At 45.8% G+C, this 24,553-nt stretch overlaps 1 protein-coding gene across 4 annotated transcripts in view; it reads right to left on the bottom strand.

Annotated features, from left to right (window-relative positions):
* The window catches only part of aff2 (AF4/FMR2 family, member 2), a 455,862-nt gene that overhangs the window by 337,358 nt on the left and 93,951 nt on the right, over positions 1–24,553 (bottom strand). For 3 of the 4 annotated variants that reach the window (XM_068047115.1, XM_068047112.1, XM_068047114.1), the window contains 2 exons: positions 10,605–10,725; positions 6,800–7,753 (listed from right to left, as the gene is read on the bottom strand). In XM_068047115.1, coding sequence (XP_067903216.1) covers positions 6,800–7,747 — 948 coding nt within the window. In that variant the 5' untranslated portion in view covers positions 7,748–7,753; positions 10,605–10,725. The remainder of the gene's footprint in view (positions 1–6,799; positions 7,754–10,604; positions 10,726–24,553) is intronic. The other variant, XM_068047113.1, reaches the window with a different exon arrangement.

The following is a 24,553-nucleotide window of genomic DNA, read 5'->3' as shown; positions in this document are numbered from 1 at the left end:
GAAAGATTTGGGAACAAACACCTCCAGGTCTCTCTGCTCTTGCACCCCTTATAAAATGATAATCTGTCTGATGTTGTCCCTGGTGGGGCACTGGCTTGTAGAGTTATCAGAGCAACCCACAGCTACAGGGCTGGTCCTCCTCAGATTGTACTAATAGGTAAGATTACTTAACCATACCCTGGATTATTGCCATAAATACATAAAAGAAGGAAGTTGCATTTCTATAGTGCCTTTCATGACCTCAGGACTAAAGGCCTGCTGCCCGACCCGAACCTGACGGGACCCGACGACGTGTCAGGTTCGGATCATGTCTGGCCACTCTTCCGGGTCCAGCCTTCGGACTCGGGTCTGAGTCGGGCTGGGGCCGGGTCGGACACACACAGCAAGGCAAGTGTTAAAGGTTAAAAACTTACTTGAGCTGAGTCCAGGACGTCAAGCAGGGAAACTCTGAGTCTGCTCAGTGAGCGTGTGAGTATCTCTATGACATCATCACGTTCATGCTGCAGCTTACTGAAGACTGGGAGTCAGAAGGTAAGTAAACGGAACGTTGCGGTGCATGGGTCAGGCTTGGGTTGGCTCGGGGGGAAAATGGAGGGACTCGGGCTGGGTCGGGGCTCGGGTCCGATGTGGTTCCATCAGGTTCAGGTCAGGTTTTTTTTTGCGTGACTTGAGCAGGCCTTTACTCAGGACGTCCCAAAAAGCTTCACAACCCTTGGAGCACTTTTGAAGTGCAGTCACTGTTGTAATGTAGAAAACACAGCAGCCAATTTGTGCAGAGCAAGTTCCGACAAACATCAATGTGATAATGACTAAACAGTCCATTATTTAAAACATAATTTGTGAACACTATTTATGAACAAATTCGCATATGTTTGCTAATTTGTTATTAAATGATGTGAACAGACACATTCCTAATTTTTTGTCAGTGTACCCTGAACATCCCTAATGTACACACTTATCAGATGATTTTCTTTTTCTGTACACTTTGGAGCTCCCATAATTGATTTTTACCAGGAACATACAGTTTCCAGATCCTCTCCCCTACTGCGAGACCAATTTTAAGAGGGCCTCCCCCACCACATCCTTCTTTAAGTGAATGCACATTTAGCCCTAAACTAGGAAACCTTGCGACCATTTTCATATATCACTATTTTTTTAATCCCAAAATTTTGTGCAAACTTTCTGTTGATTTGCAAATGACAAAAATCCCAAAGTGACCAAAATATTCTTCCTGCTTACTTTGTCAATATGCAATCTAGCTTTAATACGCCTGGTGTTTATTTGGAATTCAAGAATTAATATTGACAAAATGTACCGAGGCGGGAAAAATGTTTGGCAGCATATTTTCTCCCAAAGTAAAAATAAACAGTAACATCTGCAGCACAAACTGGTAAAAACCGTACATAATAATAAACTTTTTCATTTTCTTCCAACTAAACACCATCTGCAATCATGTACAAGTTTTCAGTGATATAAATAGTACATTGTATGATTTCCTGAGATGGCATGTTACAAACACACCAGCCTCTCTGTAAATACCCCTTTCCCTTAGTTATGGGCCTAGCTGTAAAGTTATTTGCATATTTTACACCCTATTAACACAATTGCTCAGCAAGTGAATCCTTGGGGACTAATAATTACATATTGTTTCCCTTCACTGCCTAAACTGTTATGCATTTTGAAAAGCACTATATACAAATTGTAGATATTAATCTACCAATAACTACACTCTTGTTTCATAGACTAATCTGTGTGTCGCTTTGACAAACAGCAGGAAATCAGTCGACACATTATCTGCTTTTTAAAACTGTCAGAACATGAACTGTTTTCGCAATTGCTGATTGCAATATTGAGAGTGTATTCTCCTCCTCTTGTGTGTGATCAATAAAGCTTAAACAACTGAGAAAAAGAAATAATTTGCATTTATATAGCCGCCTTCATGACCTCAGGATGCCCCAAAGTGCTTTACAGCCAATGAAGTACTTTTGTAATGTGCTGTAAAGCAAGAAGTGCACAGCAAGGGCCCACAAACAGCAATGTGATAACGACCAGATAATCTGTTTTTTGTGATGTTGGTTGAGGTTGACCAGGACACCAGGGAGGTCTCCCTTGCTCTTCAAAACAGTGATAGGATCTTTTACAACAACTGAAAAGGCAGACAGGGCCTAAATTTCAACATCCCATCTGAAAGACTGCCCCAACAGTGCAGCACTCCCTCAGTATTGCACTCACAGCATTGACCTATATTTTGTACACAAGCCTAATACAGTTGGACATGAACCCACAACCTTCTGACTCAGAGGCCAGAGTGCTGCTACTCATTGAGGCAGGGCTGAAACCTCGAACAGCTCGTGGGCCTCCCCCTTAATAATCTGTCTTCAAACCAAAGAATTTCCAACTGCATCTTTTATACTTTATTTTTTCAACAGGCTTCTGAATTTCCAGCATCAGAAAATAATAATCCAAGTTGATGGATTTCATGCCCAATCCCAATCCAACAGGTTCGCTTATTTAGTATTCAAGACCGGCAGTAACACGGGATTTTGACAAGTTTTGCTTTTAGCCAGACATAAAAAAAATAAATGCACAAAAAAAAAATCAGCCAAACACGGCTTTTCTTCACTTCAACCTAATTTTGAAATGCCACAGGTTTGTTTTTTATATAACTGGCACCCTAGGGGGCATTTCATTGTCGATATTATATGCTGCAAGGAAAGCAGAGAAATGGAGAAGTGGTTAATATTGACAGTTTACTCACCAGCATGATCTGCTGCCAGCTGTTTGCGATCGAATGCTGTTGTGCCGTCTGTGTTTGTGTGGAAGTTGCCCGCTTTGAAAACCGTGCAGTTTTTCACCACTAGGGTGCCCTGTTGTTCCCCTTTCCTGCAGTTCTGGCTCAGGTCACCAGGGGACGAGTTTATCATTTCTAAGAGGTCGAAATTCGTCTCGAGCGCCCACACAAAGCAGATGGTATTGAATTGGCCACCTGACAGAGAGCGAATATCGGCAGGGTGCATAACTGAATGCTAATTGAATACCATCTGCTTTGTGCCACCACTCAAGGCGAATATCTAGCCCTAAATGTGCTGTACAACACCAGACTGTCTATTAAGACCACTGTATCAGACAATGAGATGGAAGCTGGGGGCAGGACTTCTGGCTGGACTCACACTAAACAACCTATTTTACAGCGAACAAAGTCTATTGACTCAGCAAGCGGAGTCTATTTAAACAGCCAGCCACAGTGAACAGTCTACAGAGTCTAGTTTAAAAGAGTGTCTACCTATTACAAATCATGGTTTTAACCTGGCTAAAGAATAAAACAAATGTGCAAAAGTAAAAAAAAACAAATAGGATTTCTTCTTTGTTAACCTAATTTTGACAGAACTCATGACCAAAACGACAGCAAGTTCTCCTGAAAGAAGCAGGGTAATTTCTCCAGTAAATGCAGTCAGTGGAGGATAGCTACTTAATACAGAATTACGTGCATAAGATCAATCCCAGGCACTTAAAGAAGTGATTGACAGAGGAATTCCCCATTCATCTCATTTCTGGCCAGGAATAATGATCTCTCTATGTGCAGGCATAAAACTTTTCGCAGAATACTGATTCATAAGTGAAAGGTCAATTCGTTATTGCATTTAAACTGGGAATCGTGACTGAATCTGTTCAAGTAACAGTAACATGGGAAGATAAGGAACAGGAGTTGGATATTCAGCACTTTGGGCTTGCTCTGCCACTCAGTTAGACCATGGTAGATCTGTACCTCAACTCCATTTTCCTGCCTTAGCTCCATAATCCCTTTATACCCTTACCTAACAAAAATCTATTGATCTCAGTCTTGAAAGCTTCAATTGTCCTCCAGCATCCACAGCCTACTGAGGAAGAGTTTCACATTACTCCTACCTGTCAGTCAGGCCTACCTGCAAAGCCTCACCAGCCCGGAGTAAACACAACTTCTACCCTCTATGTATCTTTTGTTAAGGACCCTCACTTCCTCCAGTTCCAGCATATAAAATAACTGACACTTTTTACCTCAAACATGCATGAACAAGTCTACAAAAATAGTCGCACGTAAACATTCCACAACAGCTCTGATATTAGGTGGGCAGTTTTGTTTGTAACGGGTGGTGACCCATTGCTGTGGGAGCTGATTTTTCAGAGCTTGGGATCTCGCGGGGAAATCTGCCCAAGAATAATGCATAGTAGGAACATTCGAACGTATGAAAATGATGAGCAGGAAATTGTTATTTTGCCCATCGAGCCTGCCCGAGAGAGTTGTGACACCTGCAACATCATCATTAGACATGTCTTAAGAACCAGGAGTCATGTAATCTGAGTGAGGCAAAAAAACATGAATTCAGGGAAAATCATTTTATGAATGGATTATCAAGGGCAGCATCACTGGGATAATGTGCACTGGCAGACAAAACCTCCCACCAGTTTAAACTGATTACTCTTTCAACACATCATCCAGTGCTAGTGATGCTTAGCATTTAAGTGCTCTCCTGGACCTAGTAGGTACCACTCTCAGTTCAGGTTGTAGTTTCAAGCCCCACTCCAAAGACCTGATCATGAAATCTAGGCTGGCACTCCCAGTGCAGTCATGATGGAGTGCTGCACTGTCGAGGTGCCATTTTTCTAATGAGACATTAAACCAAGGTCCTTGTCTGTCCTCTCAGATGGACACGGCACTATTTGAAGGAAAGTAAAGGAGTTCATCCCAGTGTCCTGGTCAATATTTATCCCTCAAACAACACAAACAAATTATCTGGTCATTTATCTTATTGATGCTTGTGGGACCTTGCTGTGCTCAAACTTCCATGTTTCCTAGATTAAAACTGTGACTGCACTTTAAAAGTACGCCATTGGCTGCAAGGCGCTTTAGGAAATCCTAAGGTCATAAAAGGAGCTATATAAATGCAAGTTCTTTCTTTCTAACTTGGCATCATTCAAATGTTCATTATTGTAGGCAATTTTGCAAAAAAAAATTGTTCATTTATATTGGTTTGTTTTGAACCAATTAACACCAGCTCCCGTGTGAGCAAATATTCCTGTAATCAATGCTTAAATAATGATGTCACTGAATCTACAATGGTATTTCCCTACCCAGAATGAATAACAGGAAATTGAATTCCCTGACAGTGTTATAAAGTAGGATTACTCCAGTAAGCAGCGGCTGACACTTTGCTGTCAAATATGTTTCTGTTTACGATAGAGCTGTTGATGTTTACAATGCTCAAGAATATTACATCCCATTTCAAAGCGGTGAATTAAAACCAGCAGAGTTAGGGTAACTAACACAGCACATTCTGTAAAATATAGCACTAAGCGTGAAGTAACCACACAAGCAGTTCATGTAACTGCCGAGGCAACAGCTCATCCATCTTGAGTTCCAAGTCCTAGTTTTGTTGGCCAGAGCAAAAGTGAGGAGGCTAGCACTCTGCTACAGACAGAGAAGCATTGTTCGCCCTTTAATTGCACTGAGACATAGTACCAGTCGATATGCAAACCACAACACTCAGGGCAAGAGCAAGGGCTCATAAGAGTGGAATTAACGTTTGGTCCAAATGGCTGAACCATTGCAGGGAAGAGCACTTCTACTCTGTAACATGTCTCACGCTGTCATCTTTTAATATGAAGAGGTCACTTTATGATTTCTTGAGTTATTCCAGATAATTTTACCCAAGTAGCGTTTGCAGTTTACAAAGCTGCTAAAGAAGCATTAAGATTCTTCACAAGTTTTTTTATGGACCGGGATTTCAGTATGCAATTGGATTTGAGGGATTGACATATTATAACAAAGGGTAAGAGCTGACAATTTAGCAGGAGGGGTTGGTTAGTTTCCATCAAGTGCTTTGCACTCTCCGTGTTGTCTGCCAGTGGGCACCTGATTCAGGAACGCTTGTAACCATTAACTGCAATCAACTCAAAGCCACTTTCGTCTCAAAGAAAGAGAAAATAAGGAACTTGCATTTATATAGCACCTTTTATGACCTCAGGATGTCCCAATGCACTTTACAGAGAACGAAGTGCTTTTTTGAAGAGTTGTCATTGCTGTGGAGAATTTGTTCTAAAAATTAATTTGATAAAATAAAATGAAGATTGTGCTTGATATTGTTGGCTACACCAACATTGCTACTTTTGACTTTAACTGAGAGGTTGGAAAACTACTAACGGAAGAAAAAAAATGCATTTATAAACTGCCCTTCGCATTCTTAGGATTTCCAAAGTACCTCACAGCCAATGTTTACTTTGAAGTGTACACATTGTTCCCATGGTTAGTTTTTGTTAGGTAAGGGATATGGAGCAAAGGCAAGAAAATGGAATTAAGGTGCAGATTAACCATGATCTACTTGAATGGCAGAGCAGGCCTAAGGGGCTGAATGCCTTACTCCTGTTCCTAGTGTTACCATGTTATGTAGACAACAGCACAAGCAGGTAGCTTTCATAGCATTTAGTACAAATGACTTTTCAACAGGTCCAATCTGAGTAATTATTAGTCTCTGTGCTTTCAAGTAAATTTAATAGATTTAATAGATTTAAATCTATTTTGGGTCCATTAAGCACAACTCCACATTCACAAGCATTATCATTCTTTACTGTAACCATTTCTGATATAGCATGGTTGACTTCTGACATGAAATTGGCTTCCATGCATCTATATACAGCATATGACACAAACCTCACTGTATCACAGTATATTCTGCTGCTTGAAAAAAAATCATAACATGGAGCTAACGTTCTGATTTCATCTGTGCTTTTTTCTTAGATTTGAAAATGAAGGGGGTCCACTTACCTCACCAGGTTGGGGGATTGTCAGTTTTGGTAACTTGCATTTGGCACTTGCTGTGCTAGGCTTTCCATCCAAGAGGCTTCCAAACAACTGGCTGCTAAAAACATCCTCAATTTCCATTAGTGGTTTCAGCTCAGGTGACTCTATAGGAGCTTGGTCCTGCCCATCCATAGGTCTTACATAAGCAGTGGGCTTCTGCTGTACCATGCTTGACTTGGAATAAAGTCCTGGAGGGAAATTCTGAGTGGAAAGTGCACTGCTACAGGGTATCAGGGATGTAGAAGGGGCTGGGGATCCAGAAGCATGGGAAGCAGCATCACCGTCAGGAGACTTTACGTGGCAGCTGTCTTTGTAGGAATGATCCCCACTAGCGGACTTGGAGTGGCTGTGTCTTTTGGAACGTGAAGTGGTATTGGGACTAGATGACTGCAACTTAATGCACTCATCCATGCCAGCCTGGTGATCACCTTTGTGCAACTCAGTCTGACTGTTATATAGGTCATTGTACCTGTCCTGGGCTTGTTCATGTGTGACAGGATGCTTTCCTCTGCTCTGCTGATTGCTGGGCTGGCTATTAGATTGCACACTGTGTCCACTCCCAGAGCCATGACCATTGCGAGACCAGTCCATCCGGGATTTCTTGTTGCTCTGGTGGCCATGTAACAACGTTGAACTCAACAACAGAGAAGAGGAAGGTGGAGGCATGCAGGACGAGGAATGACTACTGCTTTGGTGGGATGGCGCCATTTTGGTTCTTGGCTCGGTGAAGAAGCTCTGCTCCATTTTCTCGACAGGGGTCTGTGGAAGCAAAGACTTGGGGATCCCCACAAGGTGACTCTGGTTCGAACGGTTCGTTAACAGATCCTTCATTTCGTCATAGTTCCCTAATGTACTCTGCACACGATTGGAAAGAGCATCACCCTTGCTGGTCTGTAAGAAATTAGATGGCATACAAAACTAAACAGTAATTATTTTAAAAGCACAACAAAAAATCCTTATACTACATTTGATCCCCGTTCAGCTATGCTGACCGAGAATCATTTATTCACCACATGACTTCAGATAGGTTTGCTTGCTTTTTGCATATTGCGTAATGGTTATGGTATTGAACAAATAAGGCAAAAATTAATAAATATGATCATTTGTGAGGTTAGGGTTGTTGTAAAAACCCAACTGGTTCACCAATACGCCATTAGGGATGGAGTAGGATGCCACCCTTACCCAATCTGGCACACACGTGACTCCAGTCCCACACAGTGCAGTTGACTCTTAATGCCCTTTGAAATAACCATAGGAGCTACTCAGCTGTTAAAATATTTTGCTATGTTGGAGAGGTCCCCCTCAACCATGAATGGGCAGTAAATAAAAACTGGTGCATAAACAGCAACCTGAGCCCCAAATAAAAAAAGTTAATTTGGGTGCGACCAACTGTTTGAAACAGACTATCCCAGAGCCATGACAGAGACCATTGCTGCCATGTTACTGATAATGCCAAAGGATATCAAGCCAAACTTTTAAAGGTCATTCATTTAGTCCTCTCGACAGTTGCCAAAAGCACAATTCCCTTTGAAGATTGCATACCCAGTGAACCAGCTTTTGATTTTTTTCTACCTCTTTTAAGTGTGGGAATACCACCGCTCAGGATTTGGAGGTGGGAGTTAAACATCAAACACTTGGCTACATAAATTGTACTTGTTAGGAAAAAAACAATTTAAAATAAATTTGTAGATGTGTGCATTAATCGGCCCTGGGACGTACAATACAACTGTCGTATTGTAATCAATAAAATGCCATTTTTGCCATTTTATTTCTATTGATCAAAAGATCATATGAGCTGTGCTGCAAATAACACAGTCACATTGCAAAAATAGTTCAGTGGTACTTACCCACTTACAAGGAATACAGCATCTTAAATCTGGATAACTGGACTAGATTGCATTGGAACCAGAAAAGGTTGGTTCGGGCTGTCAGATAATGGAAATGTAACTACACTTGGCTTTCAGCAGTTAAACACATACGGGCAGGAAAATTGGACACCTTGTTATACACACACGAAAGCTACTATTTGGGCATTTTGGTGAATGACTGGTAAGTATAGGTAAATGACTATCCTACACCAGTCAAACAAGTTGATCTAGATATAAAAGATTGATCTTTCTTTTATTTCTTATTGCACTTTCAGGCCTTCACTTCCTGTGGAATTAAGAATGCTACTTCTGTCAGTGCAAAGGAGCTTTTATCGGTAGCTTCCAATACGGGAGCCAATAGATTGGTTCCCTGCAGAATCTTCACTTCCAATCAGTTTTGAGAGGCTAGCTTCTGACCATGAAGAGTGATAAATGTGTGGATCTGCACTCTAGGGGCTGGAGTTTAAGAGATCGGCAGCAAGCTCATAAATGGCAGCCCATGCCAAAGAACCACCGTGTTCTTAAGCGGGGCAGCTCATTTAAATAGCCGGGGCAGCCAGCCCCCCACAATCTCGTGGAAGGGGCAGGCTGTCCATCCCCAGCAATGGCGTCAGCTGCCTGTGCACAGGCACTGGCACCATTTTTGAGGGGCAGCCAGCCCTGCTGCCTAGTTTAAATTTTTAAGATAGACACCCCACCCCTGCCCAAAATTAAATAAATAAATTTTTAACACCCCTTCCCCGCCCCCCCCCCAATAACAATTACATTAACTATTTGCCCTTTGGTCCCAAAACTGAACAAAGTTTACAGTTCAACCCTTCCCACCATCACATTTATTTGATCCCATCCCCCCACACTGATAATCTCACCTCCTCCGCCCTCCCCACCAAGGTGGCGCCACCTTTCCCTGGACGGGGATTTGAAGGCAGCGGAAGCGCTGGCCGCCACGCCGAAGATCGCGGTGGGCCCTCAAGATCGCAGGTATGTGCATGTTAATTCATTCATTTTATTGATTTGAATATTTAAACTGTGGTCCCATCGCCCATGGCCACCACGGAGCCTCGCCACTGCCAGGATTGGGCCAGGCCCACCCGACATCGAGGTCTGTGGCAGGCCTCATCCGGAGCCATCTCCCGGACCCCCACACCCTGCCACGGAATCTGACGCCTGGGGGAGAACAAGATCCCGCCCTAGATGTCCCTGCTTTTAGATTTCCCCCCCTGCCCCACCAATTGCCACCACCTTTGATTTGCTAGGACTCTTCCTCCCTCCCCCAAAGACAGATCTTCCTCATAAAATCTTCTTCCCGAATGTTGGGGAAGCTCCACAAATTTAATGACAGAAATATTGCTGGCAACTTCAGACACTGATCAACATGGGTTTATACCCAGTCCACAGTTTATCCCCCTCGTCTACAGGTGAAGCCGTTAATTAACTGACACTTTAAATACAATTGCTTTCCCTCTGTGCATTATCGAGGAAGGAGGTATTGTTTGCACCTTAAGATACCTGCCATCCCTGAACACCCGGCTGAGTGTCTCCCCGTTCATCTACTTCAGAGCTGGGACCATGACGGCCTCACATCCCAGGTTCTTGCTTTCTTGGTTTTTACTCCAATTGAAAAATGTCACAATTTTGGTGATCACAAAAAGAATTTTATTCAAAGCCAATTTTGTAACTCAAATTTGGGAAATGTAGATGTGGTAATTTTCTTCCACATTGCCTGAATTTAACAGTAATTACTGCAAATTGATTAATGGCATAATTCTGAGTAGTAAAATTCTTATCACTGTAATTTTTTTCCTCTTAATGTGCAAACGTGCTAAAATAGAGTTAATCACCTCTTGATGCAACACTAAAGTTAAGCTGAAACAACTTTTAACGCATTTGGACCAGGCTACCTTGTAGGGTTCACTGAACAGATTAAAACTTGAAGCAAACAGATCCTCATCTTGATGGACTTCCTGGTTCCGTCTTTCCCATTCCTTCCTCCGCAGCGCATTCCGATCCTGTTCGTAGTGACTGCAACAGACATTGGGGAAAGGGCATTTAAAGAAACGAATGTTGAGCTGAGAGCTGTGCAGAGCCGATGGACTAGTGCGACAGATGATAAATCAAATTTTATGTCTGTCGAGTAAAGTGTCAAAGCATCAGGTCCCTTGATACATTGAACAACTCATTTTGTGGAAGGATGGGGGTGGGCAGGGATTGTGGGGGGAGGGGAGGGGGGGATGTGTTGGTTTGGTGGATGAGGCCATTAAAACCGTGAAGGAAAATAAAATAACAAAGGAGGAGACAGGCTCCAACTTGAAGTGACAACCCTCTGGGGATATGCAGCAAGGGACACTTGTGTGCATTCAGCCTGCACTGATTTGTTATGAACGTTTGGTAGCAGTTAATTAGCGAACAAACTCGAGATGACAATTTAAATAGTAGATTGCATATGCTGATGCTATCTGTCGCAAGGAAAAACCCTAACCACTGCTACCTCCTGCATGGCACAAAAAAAACTAATATTAACATCTGCCGCAAAGGTGAGGCAGTTAGACTCGGCTAAGGTCAGCTGTAGTTGAAAAAATTTACCAGCACTGTAAATTGATCTATTGAAGGTTTCACAAGATGGGGTGTAATGGAGAATGAACCATATTACTCCGAGGATTAAATACTACGGCAATCCCGCTTTCAGCGTTTAAAATGTCAATTATTAATTTGAAACAGCAGCTAATTAAACTTGTGGTTGGTCATTTAGCCCCTTTATTCAGTTAGCTGCAGCAATGTTTACACTTATATAAGCATGTTAACTGTAATCAGCCTTTCAGAGCAATCAAAGGGAGTCTGCTTCTAACTTGTTACAATGCATCTGTTTGCCCTCCGCAATGCAAAGTGCAACAATGGACTGGATCTTGGGGGAAAATAATGGTCTGTTTAACCATGTACGCTGTTATTAATGCGCAAATCAGCCAGCAAGATCAGGGGAAGCGGAGCTACACTGTGAGTTGTGAATCTCCAGAATTTGCTGTTCGATTTATGCTATACTTTTTGCTTCGCACAAGCTTCATCTCACCCTTAGACTCTCCCTTTTTAAAGAACTTGCTGGATTTGCACATTAATTGTCCAACAAACTCACCACAGAAAGTTAGGTCTGGTCATTAGGAGTATAAGAGCCCTTTTAAGGATGTGACATTTACAAAGAACGAAACAGTACAGCACAGGAACAGGCCATTAGGCCCTCCAAGCCTGCGCTGATCTTGATGCCTGCCTAAACTAAAACCTTCTGCACTTCTGGGGTCCGTATCCCTCTATTCCATCCTATTCATGTATTTGTCAAGATGCCTCTTAAACGTCTCTATGGTACCTGCTTCCACCACCTCCCCCGGCAACAAGTTCCAGGCACTCACCACCCTCTGTGTAAAGTACTTGCCTCGCACATCCCCTCTAAACTTTGCCCCTCTCACCTTAAAACTATGTCCCCTAGTAACTGACTCTTCCACCCTGGGAAAAAGCTTTTGACTATCCACTCTGTCCATGCCGCTTATAACTTTGTAAACCTCTATCATGTCGCCCCTCCACCTCCGTCGTTCCAGTGAAAACAATCCGAGTTTATCCAACCTCTCCTCATAGCTAATGCCCTCCAGAACAGGCAACATCCTGGTAAACCTCTTCTGTACCCTCTCCAAAGCCTCCATGTCCTTTTGGTAGTGTGGCGACCAGAATTGCATGCAATATTCTAAGTGTGGCCTAACTAAAGTTCTGTACAGCTGCAGCAGGAATTGCCTATTTTTATACTCTATGCCCCGACCGATGAAGGCAAGCATGCCATATGCCTTCTTGACTACCTTATCCACCTGTGTTGCCACTTTCAGTGACCTGTGGACCTGTACGTCCAGATCTCTCTGCCTGTCAATACTCCTAAGGGTTCTGCCATTTACTGTATACTTCCCACCTGCATTAGACCTTCCAAAATGCATTACCTCACATTTGTCCGAATTAAACTCCGTCTGCCATTTCTCCGCCCAAGTCTCCAACCGATCTATTTCCTGCTGTATCCTCTGACAATCCTCATCACTGTCCGCAATTCCACCAACCTTTGTGTCGTCCGCAAACTTACTAATCAGACCAGCTACATTTTCCTCCAAATCATTTATATATACTACAAACAGCAAAGGTCCCAGCACTGATCCCTGCGGAACACCACTAGTCACATCCTTCCATTCAGAAAAGCACCCTTCCACTGCTACCCTCTGTCTTCTATGACTGAGCCAGTTCTGTATCCATCTTGCCAGCTCCCCTCTAATCCCATGTGACTTCACCTTTTGTATCAGTCTGCCATGAGGGACTTTGTCAAAGGCTTTACTGAAGTCCATATAGATAACATCCACTGCCCTTCCTTCATCAATCATCTTTGCCACTTCCTCAAAAAACTCAATCAAATTAGTGAGACACGACCTCCCCTTCATAAAACCATGCTGCCTCTCGCTAATAAGTCCATTTGTTTCCAAATGGGAGTAAATCCTGTCCCGAAGAATCCTCTCTAATAATTTCCCTACCACTGACGTAAGGCTCACCGGCCTATAATTTCCTGGATGATCCTTGCTACCCTTCTTAAAAAAAGAAACAACATTGGCTATTCTCCAGTCCTCTGGGACCTCACCTGTAGCCAATGAGGATGCAAAGATTTCTGTCAAGGCCCCAGCAATTTCTTCCCTTGCCTCCCTCAGTATTCTGGGGTAGATCCCATCAGGCCCTGGGGACTTATCTACCTTAATCCTTTGCAAGACACCCAACACCTCCTCCTTTTTGATAATGAGATGACTGAGACTATCTACACTCCCCTCCCTATGCTCATCATCCACCAAGTCCTTCTCTTTGGTGAATACTGATGCAAAGTACTCATTTAGCACCTCGCCCATTTCCTCTGGCTCCACACATAGATTCCCTTCTCTGTCCTTGAGTGGGCCAACCCTTTCCCTGGCTACCCTCTTGCTCTTTATATACGTATAAAAAGCCTTGGGTTTTCCTTAATCCTGTTTGCCAATGACTTCTCATAAGCCCTTTTAGCCCTCCTAACTCCTTGCTTAAGTTCCTTCCTACTGTCTTTATATTCCTCAAGGGATTCGTCTGTTTCTAGCCTTCCAGCCCTTACGAATACTTCCTTTTTTGCTAAAACAATGCCAATCAACCTCTCTAGCTCAGGAAGAGAACAATTTAAACTGTGGAATCTCCTTCCTGCATGTAGTAAGTTGTTGCGAGAAATTTAAAAGAAAAGTTAATTTTTAAAAACTTTTTCTTACTTTCCATTGTGTTCCTTATTTCTCTCACTCTCTCTAAACCTTTCTTTCCCTCTCTTTATTTCTCTTTCTATACCTGATTTAACTTCAATTCATCCTACTTCCTTCTCTATTGTACCTCTTTCTTTCTCAATCATTAACTCTGATTAGTTAAAGAAATACAATGTTGGTCCCTTCATTCACTAAAGTCCCAGATGCCCCGTTGCCCTTGCCACGCTGTTATAAGCTCAGAGTGCCAGCGAGTTACAACACAAAATAATTGCGAGCTGAAGGATACTGGAAAAGTCTAACTAATGATACATGGCGCTAGATGCCTCACTCTAACAAGATCCGGCCCGTAAACTTTTAAAAAGAAAGAAAATGAAAGAATGTTAATGCATAATATTCTCTTCTTTGGCCTCCTTATCTCGAGAGACAATGGGTAAGCGCCTGGAGGTGGTCAGTGGTTTGTGGAGCAGCGCCTGGAGTGGCTATAAAGGCCAATTCTAGAGTGACAGGCTCTTCCGCAGGTGCTGCAGATAAAATTGGTTGTCGGGGCTGTTACACAGTTGGCTCTCTCCTTGCGCTTTTGTCTTTTTTCCTGCCAACTGCTAAGTCTCTTCGACTCGCCACTCTTTAGCCCCGCCTTTATGGCTGCCCGCCAGCTCTGGCGAACGCTGGCAACTGACTCCCATGACTTGTGATCAATGTCACAGGATTTCATGTCGCGTTTGCAGAGTCTTTAAAGCGGAGACATGGACGGCCGGTGGGTCTGATACCAGTGGCGAGCTCGCTGTACAATGTGTCTTTGGGGATCCTGCCATCTTCCATGCGGCTCACATGGCCAAGCCAATGCATAATATTAGGCAGGCAATAACAGCCATACTTCAGAAAATACTGTCAGTGATTAGCTACAAGTGAAAATGTAACAGGTTTCTGTGATATTCTTCTGTCTGCCATTTTAGAACATGTATTAACCCATTAATCTTGAAGGGGCAAACACCCCCGCTAAAAATGGCAGACAACGGGAATGTCTTGCGAAAACATTGAGCATAGACCTGTCAACAGTCATCAGACCTGTTCAGAAAAGCAGTCTGCCCATCAGAGGCATTTTTGCATTAAGTGAAACTACATTTAAGGGATAATGAACACATAGTGCAATAATTAGTGAGTAATATATCCAAGGATTAGGCTGGGCATGTTACAAAGTCAAGTATTTAAAATACTTTCAGGAGTGCATTCACTACTTTGTCACTTCATTGGTGAGTGTTGCTATCTTCTTGGTTTTCCCAGTTTGAACTCTTTGAAGTATATGTTGTAAATATGTTTGGATTTAGACCAAAATTTGTTTCCTTGCTAATAACTGAGTGCATAAGCGTATGTTTGCTTTTTTTTTTAGTTGACTGCATATTAGCAGCTGGTGCTGCAATGGTAGAATTAAACCAATGCAGCGTTTAATCCCAAACTTCACTGATATCAAATCCCAGTCTCCACCCTGTCAAATCTTTGTTTGAAAATGCTCCTGTGAAGTGCCTTGGGAAGTTTTAGTACGTGAAAGTGCTATATGAATGCACACTGCCGTTGTTGGTTGCAGGAGAGTCCTGTGAGAAAAGCACTGAAATAAGAAGGAACTGCAGTTGTATAGGGACATTCCACAACACAGCATGTCCCAAAGCACTTTATATTCACTGAATTACTTCTGAAGTGTAGTAATGTAGGAAATGTGGCAACCAATTTGTGCACAGCAAACTCCCACAAACAGCAATGATATACGTGATCAGATAATCTCTTCTTTAGTGGTGTTGGTTGAAGGATAAATGTTGTCCTGACACTGGTGAGAACTATCCTTGCTCCTCTGTGGGATCTTTCACCTGAGAGGGCCGACAGGGCTTCGGTTCAATGTCTCATCAAAAGACAGCACCTCCAAAAAGTGCAGTACTCCCTTGGTACGGCACTGGGAGTGTCAGCCTAAATTTTGTGCTCAGGTCTCTGGAGTGGGACGATGAACCATTTTTAAAAATCTTTTTTTTCTTGTTTTCTTCATTTTCTTTAGGGAGCTTTACTCTGTATCTAACCCCGTGGTGTACTTGTCCTGGGAGTGTTTGATGGGACAGTATAGAGGGAGCTTTACACTATATCTAACCCCATTTTTTTTTAGAGGGAGCTTTACTCTGTATCTAACACCTTTTTTTCCTTTTTTGTTCTTATAAGGTGGCCTTTATACCGCAGGCCCCTTTTATGTATTTTATGTCGAGGGGGCCTTTATTCCTCAGGCCCCCTTATGTACATTTCATAAAACAGCTTTATTAAAATCGAATAAATAAAACAAATACGCAAATTAAAATGCCATTCTCGGCATCAATGATGCACCCCAGCCCCAGCGGTGCCCACCAGTCGCGGAAGGCCTCAAGCGAACCGGCGGACACCGCATGCTCCTTCTCCAGGGACACCCGGGTGCGAACATAACCGTGGAAGAGGGGCAGGCAATCAGGGCGGACGGACCCCACAACATACCGCAACCTGGACCTGTGAATTGCCACCTTGGCCAGGCCCAGGAGCAGACCGACGAGCAGACCCTCCTCCTGGATCAACCCGCACCCCCCCCAGCCCAGCCCCCGGCACCGGGTGCCCAAAGATCAGGAGCGTGGGGCTGAAGTGCAACCAAAACGTAAGGAGCAGGCCCTTCAAATACTCAAAGAGGGGCTGCAACCTCTTAGACTCCAGATATACATGGAACACAGACTCGTCCAAGCCGCAGAAATTACAGGTGGCCTGGGAGTCTGTGAACCTGCATGGGACTGAGCTGTGCAGCACCCTCCACCCCAGGTCCCTGATGTAAAGGGGGAGGACTCCAGCGTAGAGAGAACTCCACCGGGGGTGGGTGGGGGGGGGTGGTGGGAAAACTATGAACCCATAATCTTCTGACTCAGAGAGCAGAGTGCTATCAACTGAGCCACAGCTGAACAATGAAATTCTTTTGACGTGACTCAGTCACACTTCCTCCAAGTCAGTTGAGCAGTGGTGTTGATGATGTGGAGTCTGTGGGGAAATCCTCTACAGTGGATTCCAAACATTCCTAAGCCTTTATAACTATATTTCTTTCAATTTCTGGGGCTTTTCCATGCAGGATAAAAAAAATGAAAAATAGCCCCTCAAACAGGAATACCATTGTGATAATAACAAGGAAAGTAAAAGCAAAATACTGCGGATGCTAAAAATCTGAAATAAAAACAGAAAATGGTGGGAATACTCAGTAGGCCAGGCAGCATCTATGGTGAGAGAAACACAGTTAACGGGCATGATTTTCCTTTCGGGGGCGTGCAACAGACATTGGGACTGTGTCTGGGACCCAAACCCACCAAGGGGGAAACTGTCACCAGCCCTGATTTTCATTGGGTTACCCCCTGAATTGGCTTGGAGACAGGGTTAGCGGCCAATTAGCAGCTGCGGGGATGGGAATGGAGGCAGAACGGTGCAAGTACGGGCCCAATTTAATCAGACTATGGCTTTCATTACTGTGGCTGCCATTTCATTGCTTAACCTTCTATTTGAAAGATGTCTCAGGAGAGGCAGAGGCCTGGAACCTGAGGCAGGGCAGTCCCTCGATTCACAGATGCAGACCTGAAGGTTCTCCTCAAAGTGGTGAGGGAGAGGAGGGAGGTCCTCTTCCCGGAGGGTGGCATGAGGAGGCCATTCATCTGAACCAAGGAGGCCTGGATGGAGATGGCTAACACAGTCAGAAGACAGAGTGTGTGGTGCGCAGAAACTGGGTTCAGTGTAGGAAGAGGTTTAATGACCTGATTTGCTTTGGTAAGGTGAGTGCAATGCCGAACCATCTGGACAGGCCTCTGGGTATTCAGCCTCCAGCAGACGCACCAGCTGAGGAGCTTCAGGGTGCACGCTGCTCCTGAACATGTGAGGTGTATGTGTCCACTGACCGATCAGAATGGCTCAGAGCCATAGTGCTGCTGAGGACCTGTCAGCACTAGTACATGCAGCTTCTAATGAATAGGAGCAGCTGACACTGGCCATAGAGACCAGCAGTGCCTTATCTTACTCTCTTTTGTCCTTGCCGGAGAAACAGCTTGTAATGTCCCCAAGAGGGCCCAGACAGGAGGAGGGGTTCCCTACCTGCACGTTATCACCATGATGGAGGAGGGAGACATGGACAATGTCAGGGTCACGGACACGAGGAAGTCGGGGCAAGGTGAAATGGCATCTATGGTGGCGATGGTGATTGGATAGTACAATGCAATCATTAAGATGGTGCATTGCACTCCACCCTGTCCAACAGAATACCGAACAATGAGTTGCATCGGGAAGCTTCAGCACTGCAGAGGCTTCTGCTCTCCAAGGCTTGTTCTCATGATCTCTTCTTGTGTCTCCCACAGGTGCAGACGCTGAGGCAATTAGATCGACTCCCTCACCATCACCGGGCCAAGCACAGCAACGTCAGAGCTGAGGCCAATACCGTCATATCTTACATGTCCTTGTGCGCGGTTTATAGGGAGCACAGCACTCGTGTGCAGGAGGAGGTGTCAGTGGCAGAGGCAGTTGTGGGCAGTTACGTCGGAGGATGGAGGGCAGACACAGCCCTGCTCAGCTGGGCACAGATACAGGGCTTCAGGATTTACAAGAAAGGAGGCTCTACCTGGAGCAGCAGCAGGATCTGTGCTCCCACATGTCAACGTTCCCGGAGTCAGTGCGAGGTCATGGGCTGAGAAAGGAGGAGTCCTTCCAGCTCATGTGTACCACCACAATCTCTATCATCTGGAAGGACAAGGGCAGCAGATGCATGGGAACACCACCACCTGCAAATTCCCCTCCAAGCCACACACCATCCTGACTTGGAACTATATCACCGTTCCTTCACTGTCACTGGGTCAACATCCCTTCCTAACAGCACTGTGGGTGTACCTACACCACATGGACTGCAGCAGTTCAAGAAGGCAGCTCACCACCACCTTCCCACCTTCTCAAGGGCAATTAGGGATGGGAAATAAATGCTGGCCGAGCCAGTGATGCCCACATCCCATGAACGATTAAAAAAAATCCACATGGACATCTCGTATGTATCTGTTACATTCCAGATGCCACAATCCAGCTGAAGATATTGAAAATTCTGGTCCCTAATTAACCAGGACTTACTTCAGTGTTAATAGAGAGCAAGTGATGCTCATTGAAGCTTGTATTTAAGGGCTGGATTTTTTCCCCTAGTTACTTCTGGACAGGGAGTCAGTCCAGAAGTGAAGAGTCGAAACTGGTATTTGTATTGAATTGTGGATTGAGAATAAAACAGTTGTAGATTAGAGAATGTGTCCTGCTTCCTGATTTTGGTGAATGGATATCTACCAATTGAACACAATGATCACTTCAAAGGGTCAGACATGGTTACAGATACAACCCAATGTTAAAAAGAGATGGAAATAGTCATTTCAAACCAAACCCTTCTAACTACAAGGAATTACAATATCCTCTGAGTGACCTCACAAGTTGATATGATTACCTGGATATTCAGGGAGTACCTGAACAGGGGCCTTAAAGGGATAAGTCCAAATATCACAACCATGCTCCCGACTCCAAACTGTCCATGACCAACCCCATAGGAAATCTGTGAGTATTCACAATATGCATTTTAACAGGCCAGGATTATTTCAATAGGACTGAGATACAGTAATGGCCATAATTTGCACATAAATGGGAAAACATACAATCTGCAATACATCAGTTAATGTTTGTTAATGATAGCCAAAACCCAACCACATCACATTATTTAATCAAAGTGATTGATGACAACGCTACGTCATCAGGATGCGCCGCGGTGCGCACATGCGCACACGGTCTCAGGCCCTCTGCGCATGCGCTGCGGTCCGGATTGCCTGGACCAGTTTGCGCATGCGCAGATGACGTCATCGCGTAACATCATCTTCCTCGGGGAACACGCCAGGTTGGCCTCTGCGCATGCGCAAACTGGTCCTGGCAATCCGGACCGCAGCGCATGCGCAGAGGGCCTGAGACCGTGTGCGCATGTGCGTCAATCTTCCGAAAGCTTCGGCACGAGTTTTTGAAAATGGAAGGAGGAGAGGTTTCGTCGGGCATTTGCTTCATTTTTATTAGACAGAGGAGATTATTCCAAGGTAAGTTGCTCTGAAAATATTTACATTGTCTGGGGCACCGCATGTGCTCCAGTCCCTGTTGTTAAGTTGGTCTGAAAACATTTCAAGGGAGGGAAGGGAGGGGGGGAAGGAAGGGAGGGGGGAAAGGGAGGGGGGAAGGGAGGGAGGGAAGGAGGAAGGAAGGGAGGGAGGGACAGGGGGGAAGGGAGGGAGGGACAGGGGGGAAGGGAGGGAGGGAAGGAGGAAGGAAGGGAGGGAGGAGGGATGGGGGTGGAGGTCAGGAGGGAGGAGGGAAGGGAGGTCGGGGGGGAGCAGCGGAGCGGAAGGGGAGTGCCTTTTTCTGTGCATGCGCCATAAACACAAGGACTGGCTGATGAGATGGAGCCAATTAATTTGCCCAACAATTGCCCAGAAGCACCTTCGGATGGAGGTGACCATGCGCTGGACATCAGTCGCGTGCCACAATCCATGGATCCTGAGCGTTTCACCCCTGGCCTAATGATCTGATGGACCATACATACGCCTGCCTGTTCAAAGCTCCACTTTCCCCACCTGCGGTACCCTCTCCTTGCTGTTCAGTTACACAGTCACCTGTTCCTGCACCCATCCAAGCAGTGCACGTGGACACACAGCCACATGTTTCCCCATCCGCCCTTGAAACAACCATGCAGAGCCTTGTGAGACTCCGCAATTGCCAGCTGCTGCCTGTCAAGCAAAGAAGGCATCCAAAGGGGTCAAGCACTTGGGGAACATTCAGCAAGAAGAGATTGAGCACTAAAAGAAACAAGCATGCCGTGTCCAGTGGTAGCACAAATGTGAATGCTCTTGCTGCGTACACAACTGGTGAGGTGGGAGTGCAGCCGCACCATTCTCCATCCTCAGTGTTGCTTTAAGGCAAAGGTAGATAGCAGGGAACAGCTGGGCTAAATGGCCTGCTTTATGTTCATAGTCCAAAAGAAATGTGCTTCTTTTTCCAGCACCCTCACATCATTCATGTTTTCCCTGAGAGCAGCATTGAACCATCACGAGATAGGGGCAGTTACATCATCCTGACTCCTACAGCTGAGGTGGGTACTAAGTGATTCATTGGCCTATACTGCAGAGCATAAAGCATGTGCAACAGTAATTTCATTGGAGGGAGGGAAGCTCTGACACTCCTGTTCTTTCATTATTTCCTTTCATGTAAAATGTGCCCTTGAGAAAACAATCCTTGACACTTAAGGACGGCATTCCAGCAAAGGAGGCAGTGCAGGAGATGACACAAGGATGTGATGATTCCTGCATCTGAGGTGGGTAATAAGTGCTTCATTGGCGACGTTATCAATTGGTGCCTTCACTGCAGAACTTAAAAAGGTGTGGGCAACAGTAATTTCAGTGGATGGAGGGAGGCAAGCTCTGACTCTGATTTGCTTTTCTTCTTTTCATGTAAAACATGCCGTCGAGAAAACAATCCTCGAGACTTACGGTCAGCATTCAAGCAACGAAGGCAACTGGATCATGCTGCGGAGCTCATCACGATGTGGAAAGGAACATTGCATTTATGGATGAATTGGGAATGCACATTGGGATGCGCTTGGGGAACATTCACCAAGAATAGACTGAGCTCAGACTCTTGTGACTTTGCCTTCTTCACATGGACAATACAGTAGTGGAATAGAGAGCCAAGCGTTCATTCACCACAAGGCTCTCCAGGAACAATCACTTTAGCTGTGCATAGCAGAGACTCGGCCTGTCTGTCTAACGGGAATGCTGGACACAACACTCATGTATCCATGCACAGCAGTTCCTCGGATACTGAATGAACTTAATAAAACTTTTCAATAATTAAACCCAGAATTGTTGAGGTTTTGTTTTGCATGCTATTTCCCCGACTTTGCAACTGCACTTCAGATATTCAACTATGGTGGAGGGGTGGAGGTAGGGGGGTGGAGGTAGGGGGGGGGTAGAGGGAGGGGTGGGTGAAGAGGGGGAGGGGTGGGGAGAGCAGGGAGGGGTGGGGAGAGGGAGCATGCAAAATGCAGGGACCAGACAGTGGCAATGCCTGAAGTACTGTGGAGAAGGGGAGAAAGCAACTGGATTGGGCATCCGCAGCTGGAGGGAACGGCTGAATGGAGAGGGCCGGAAGCGAGAGGCCGTAGAGAGCCACGGGGAGCGAGCGTGTGAAGACCTTGGTGTCACCGGGTCCAGGGACTGGCCAGTAAGTCTTTTGCTGGTGTTTATAGCGCATGCACAGAAAAAGGCACTCCTCTTCCGTTCCGCTGCTCCCCCCCCCCACTCTCTCCCCTTCCTCCCTCTCCCTCCCCTCCTCCCCCTCCCCCCTCCCGCTCCCCCCCCACTTCCCCCAGCTCTCCCCCTCCCCCCTTCTTTACCCCTCTCTCTTTCTCCCCCCCTCCCTCTCCCTCTTTCTCCCCCCTCCCCCTCCCTCTTTCTCCCCCCCTCCCCCTCCCTCTTTCTCCCCTTCCCTCTCTTTCTCCCCCCCTCCCTCTCCCTCCCCCCTCCCTCTCCCCCCTCCCTCTTTCTCCCCCCCTCCCTCTCCCTCTTTCTCCCCCCTCCCCCTCCCTCTTTCTCCCCCCCTCCCCCTCCCTCTTTCTCCCCTTCCCTCTCTTTCTCCCCCCCTCCCTCTCCCTCCCCCCTCCCTCTCCCCCCTCCCTCTTTCTCCCCCCCTCCCTCTCCCTCTTTCTCCCCCTCCCTCTTTCTCCCCCTCCCTCCCCCTCTTTCTTCCCCCCTCCCTCTTACTCCCCCCCCCCTCTCCCTCTTTCTCTCCCCTCCCTCTTTCTCCCCCCCTCCCTCCCCCTCTTTCTTCCCCCCTCCCTCTTACTCCCCCCTCCCTCCCTCTTTCTCTCCCCCTCCCTCTCGCCCCTCTTTCTCTCCCCCTCCCTCTCCCCCCCTTTCTCTCCCCCTCCCTCCCCCCCTCTTTCTCTCCCCCTCCCTCTCCCCATCCCTCTCCCCCCTCCCTCTCCCCCCCTCCCTCCCCCCTCCCCCCCTCTCCCCCCCCTCCTTCTCTCCCCCCCTCTCCCCCCTCCTTCTCTCCCCCCCTCTCCCCCCCTCCTTCTCTCTCCCCCTCTCCCCGTCCTTCTCTCCCCCCCTCCTTCTCTGCCCCCTCTCCCCCCCCTCCTTCTCTCCCCCCTCCTTCTCTCCCCCCTCTCCCCCCTTCTCTCCCCCCTCCCCCCTCCTTCTCTCCCCCCTCTCCCCCCCTCCCCCCCTCCTTCTCTCCCCCCTCTCCCCCCCCTCCTTCTCTCCCCCCTCTCCCCCCCCTCCTTCTCTCCCCCCCTCTCCCCCCCCCTCCTTCTCTCCCCCCCTCTCCCCCCCCCCCACCCCCGGCACCGCTACCGCTACCGCTGGTCTCCCCGCGCTGCTCTCCCCGGCCCCTGCGCTGCTCTCCCCGGCCCGCTCCACTCTCTCACTCCGGCCATTGTATTCTGCCACGTGTTTGTTAGGTTTCATCTCTGTGATTCTTTGAACAGCGCCATCTTTAGTCCTGGCAGCTGCTACAGTCGCAAGCTGTGACGTTTTCGTGGCACATGCTGCATTTGCGCATGTGCCAGAACAGCACCACCTACTGATCGTGTTGTCAACAATTGCGGTCTTATTTAATATCATAAAGCTTTAACGCCTCAATTCATACGCACTGATTTGGGGCACAAGCACTCAGGGTATGGTTTTAAATCAAGATTTCATTATGTCGTTACGATGTGATCCTAATCCATTAGTCTCTACTTTAAACAATGTTTCAACGTATCAGGACCCAATTTTCCCCTAGTTCTACATTTTGAGATTAGATTAGATTAGCTAAAAATACTTACTGAATTCCCATTAGCGCATTGACTATGGTGGCCTATGACACTCCATGTGGCTTGACTCCAATGTATTTTAGCTTGGCTTTCAAGTTATATTTTCAATGAACCAAAACGTTGTCAAAGCAAAATAATTAACTTAAGAGAGGCCAAGCAGCCAAATGATATTTAGCCAAGCATGCCATCTGATAAGGAGAATATGTCACTTACTAATTTGGAATGCTTACACTTGATTGTTTTCTTTCACAAAATGCCATTATCTACTGAGGAACCAATACAAAAAACCCTCTGTGTCTTTGTCAACCATGCAATTGGTGTGTTCTAGTGTGGGACATGTTCCAGAGAGGGCTTCTCTCTTTGTAAAGAGATTATATAAAGATGTTTATTACTTAGAGGTTCTCGTACCACACTCATACACTGTCACCACTAGACACTCAATGCTAATTTTATTGCTTTTCTAAAATAGGAGATGATGATAAAAATTAAAGCCTTGAATCTTTGCAGTGCGGTATTAGCATGGGTCCACTCAATGCCTTTATTGAAATTCCTCTCTTCCCTATTTCGGCGTTAATCTACTTAAATGGCTTTGAGCCCCTGCTAAAATGAAGTGGAGGAATTGCATATACTATTCCTACGATTGCTAACCGCAGTGTTATTTCAGGGAGCCAAGTAA

Source organism: Heterodontus francisci, chromosome 15 (assembly GCF_036365525.1).
Source record: "Heterodontus francisci isolate sHetFra1 chromosome 15, sHetFra1.hap1, whole genome shotgun sequence".
Taxonomy (NCBI): domain Eukaryota; kingdom Metazoa; phylum Chordata; class Chondrichthyes; order Heterodontiformes; family Heterodontidae; genus Heterodontus; species Heterodontus francisci.
The sequence above is the reverse complement of the archived record's forward strand: the minus strand, read 5'-3'. Positions and strand labels throughout refer to the sequence as shown.